Source organism: Aplysia californica, unplaced genomic scaffold (assembly GCF_000002075.1).
Source record: "Aplysia californica isolate F4 #8 unplaced genomic scaffold, AplCal3.0 scaffold00437, whole genome shotgun sequence".
In the NCBI taxonomy this organism is placed as follows: Eukaryota; Metazoa; Mollusca; class Gastropoda; order Aplysiida; family Aplysiidae; genus Aplysia; species Aplysia californica.
This window is the reverse complement of record NW_004797707.1, coordinates 159,527-162,772: the sequence shown is the minus strand read 5'-3', so window position 1 is coordinate 162,772 and position 3,246 is coordinate 159,527. Positions and strand designations below refer to the sequence as shown.

At 36.3% G+C, this 3,246-nt stretch overlaps 1 protein-coding gene across 1 annotated transcript in view; it reads left to right on the top strand.

Moving 5' to 3' along the window:
* LOC101849634 overlaps positions 1-1,736 on the top strand; it is a gene marked incomplete at its 5' end in the record, with an annotated part of 13,072 nt that extends 11,336 nt beyond the window's left edge. The window contains 1 exon segment of the mRNA XM_005104808.3: positions 1,387-1,736. Within this exon segment, the coding sequence (XP_005104865.2) occupies positions 1,387-1,658 (272 nt within the window).
* Positions 1,737-3,246: the final 1,510 nt, after the last annotated feature.

The following is a 3,246-nucleotide window of genomic DNA, read 5'->3' as shown; positions in this document are numbered from 1 at the left end:
CCCCCCCCACTCTACTTCTCAATACTTTGCTATTTTAATTTTAATGATAAATTCAGAGTGGTGAAAAAATAATTTAAAAATCTCCACACCTAATTAAATATCTTGCCATGTTAATGTAAATTACCAAATATTTGTAGAAAAATTAATTTCCAACCAAACACCACTCTACACCTCAATACTTCATGTAAATTATAAACTCTGTGAGGCAAAAATAAATTAAAAACCTTCACACCCTAAATATTTTGCAATATTAATGTAAATTACCAATTATTCGTAGAAAAACACACCAAAACCACTCTACACCTCAATACTTGCCAGTATAAAGTAAATTATAAATTCTGCGTTGCAACAAAAACTCTAATGACCTCTACACATAAATACCTAGCTATCTTAATGTAAATTGTAAATTATCAATTCTGCGTGTCAAAAAAAAATAAATAATAAAAACCTGTACACCTAAATACCGTGCCAATTTAATATAAATTATCAACTATTCTTGAAAAAAACAAAAAAACAACCTAACCAAAAAACATCAACCCCAAAACACACTCTACACCTCAGTACTTCGTCATTTTAATGTAAATTATAATTTCAGAGAGGCAAAAAATATTTCAGAACCTCTACACCTAAATAGTTAGCCAATTTAATGTAAATTATCAACTATTCGTAGAACCCCCCCCCCTAAAAAAAAACCCAAAAAAAACCCACCACACTCTACTCCTCAATACTTTGCCATTTTCATGTAAATTATAATTTCAGAGTTGCAAAAAATATTTATGAATCTCTACACCCTAAATACCTTGCCAATTTCATGCAAGGTATCATTTATTCGTAGAAAAAAAAACCCAACCCAAAACCACTCTACACTCAATACTCGCCATTTTCATGTAAATTATAAATTCAGATTGGCCAAACAAATATTTAATGTGACATAATATATACATATTATATGACCTAATTGCGCTGACTGCAAGTGTGTAAAACTCTTCTAAAACTACCTACCCACCCCCACCACCCCTCCCCTTTAATGTGACATAATATTATCATATATTATGAGCTATTTGCATTGCAAGCATGCGAACCTCTTCTGAAACTACCTCCTCCCCACCCCTCCTCCCTTTCTTCTTTAATGTGACATAATCATATGACCAATTTGTGCTACAAGTGTGTAAAACTCTTCTAAAACTACCCCCTCGCTCCTCCCTCCTCATCCCTCCCCTTTTAAATGTGACATATATGACCAATTTTATTCTATCCTAAACTTAAAACCACCACCACCACCTCTCCCTTAATGTGACATAATATCATACGACCTATATTTTGTGCTACAAGTGTGAAAAACTCTTCTTAAACTACCTCTTCCCCCTCCCTCCCCCACCCCTTCAGGAAACATAGGAGGTCAGCTAGGCCTGTTGACCGGCGCCAGCGTGTTGACTGTCCTCGAGTTCCTGGAACTGACCGCTCTCTTAGCCTGGCTGACCATGAAAAGGGCGGCTGGCGGGGGGACTTTCAGACGGGCGAGACAGCGTCTTCTCACACTGTTCAGACGACGAATCAGCCCAGGCAGGCGTTGGTGGGGTGGACAGCGGTCAACTGGTGTTAGCGGACACAGGTGTTGGGAACGTGGGGATGAGGACTTGTTCTACAATATTGTGTGAGCTGATCAACTTGTATGTCTGTCTGTCCCTGTGGTTTTATGCCCCCCGCATAATTTAGCAAAATTTGATCATTTTTTTTCATAATTTCAGATTATTTTCCTTTCTCATTCTTTGTTAAAATTAACAGAATCGCATAATTTCACCTTTTTTTGGCTCATTTTGCATAATTTCATTTTTTTTGTGTGTGCATAAAACGACGGGGACAGATATATGTGATCATGTGTGATATATTGTGTGATATTTATGTGATATTGTGTGATATTTATGTGATATTGAGTGAGGTGATAGGAATGTTGATATATTTCGGTGATCATGTGTGATATGTAGATCTATGTGATATTGCGTGATAGGTAGATCTTTGTGATATTGTGTGGTGAGGTGATAGCATTGTTGATATATTTAGGTGATCATGTGTGATATTTATGTGATGATATTGTGTAATAGGAATAATAGAATTGTTGATATTTATGCGATCATGTGTGATATTTAATGTATGTGATATTGTGTAAGGTGATCAACTCGTGATCATGTGTGATATTTATGTGATATTGAGTGAGGTGATCAGTGATAGGATTGTTGATATTTATGTGATCATGTGCGATATTGTGTGATATTTATGTGAACATGTGTGATATGTATTTGATAATGTGAGATATTGTGTGATATTTATGTGATATTGTGTGTGGTGATAGGATTGCTGATATATTACGTGATCTACAAACAATATTGTGTTAGCTGATCAGTGATAGGATCATAGGACTGTTGAAATATCTACAATTTGTGTGAGGTGAAGTGATAGTACTGATAGGATTGTCGATAGAATAATATATTATGTATGTGATTATGTACATAATTGCGTGAGGTGATCAGTGATAGAATTGTTGATATTTATGTGATCATGTGTGATATTGTATCATATTTATGTGATATTGTGTAAGGTGATTTGACTGTTGGCATATACATGATGTATGTGACGTACAATATTTTGTGGTGAAGGAGAGGGATTGTCGTCATTTCTGGGATTTGAACCATGATCCATCCATTGTTAATAGTTTCATCTCCAGGATGTAGTCACAACTTTCAAACAATTACATCCACATGTACACACACACACACACACACCACTCATATATATACACCCACGCACACACACACACACATAAACACACACCACACATATACACACACACACACATACATACACACATATACGCACCACACATATACACTCACGCACACATGCATGCACGAACACACACACACACACACGCACACCTACACACACACACACACACATTTCAAATATATACAGGTCAGGTAAGCAGAAGCTGAGGTTTGAGTTTGACTAAAGAGAAAGACATCAACACATTGCTCATTCTGTGTTGGCTAAGTTTAGTTTTAGTAAGAGTTTTACGGCACTTGCAACACAATAAGGTTATATAAGTAGCCTACAGAAGATTAGAGGTGTTAGAAGAGAGTTTAGAGAGTAACAAACACAAAAAAGAAGAAGGAGAGATAAGGACGATAGATGTTTGATAGGAAAGAAGAAACAAACCACACCAGAGCACCCGCCAACCCCCCACGTGTT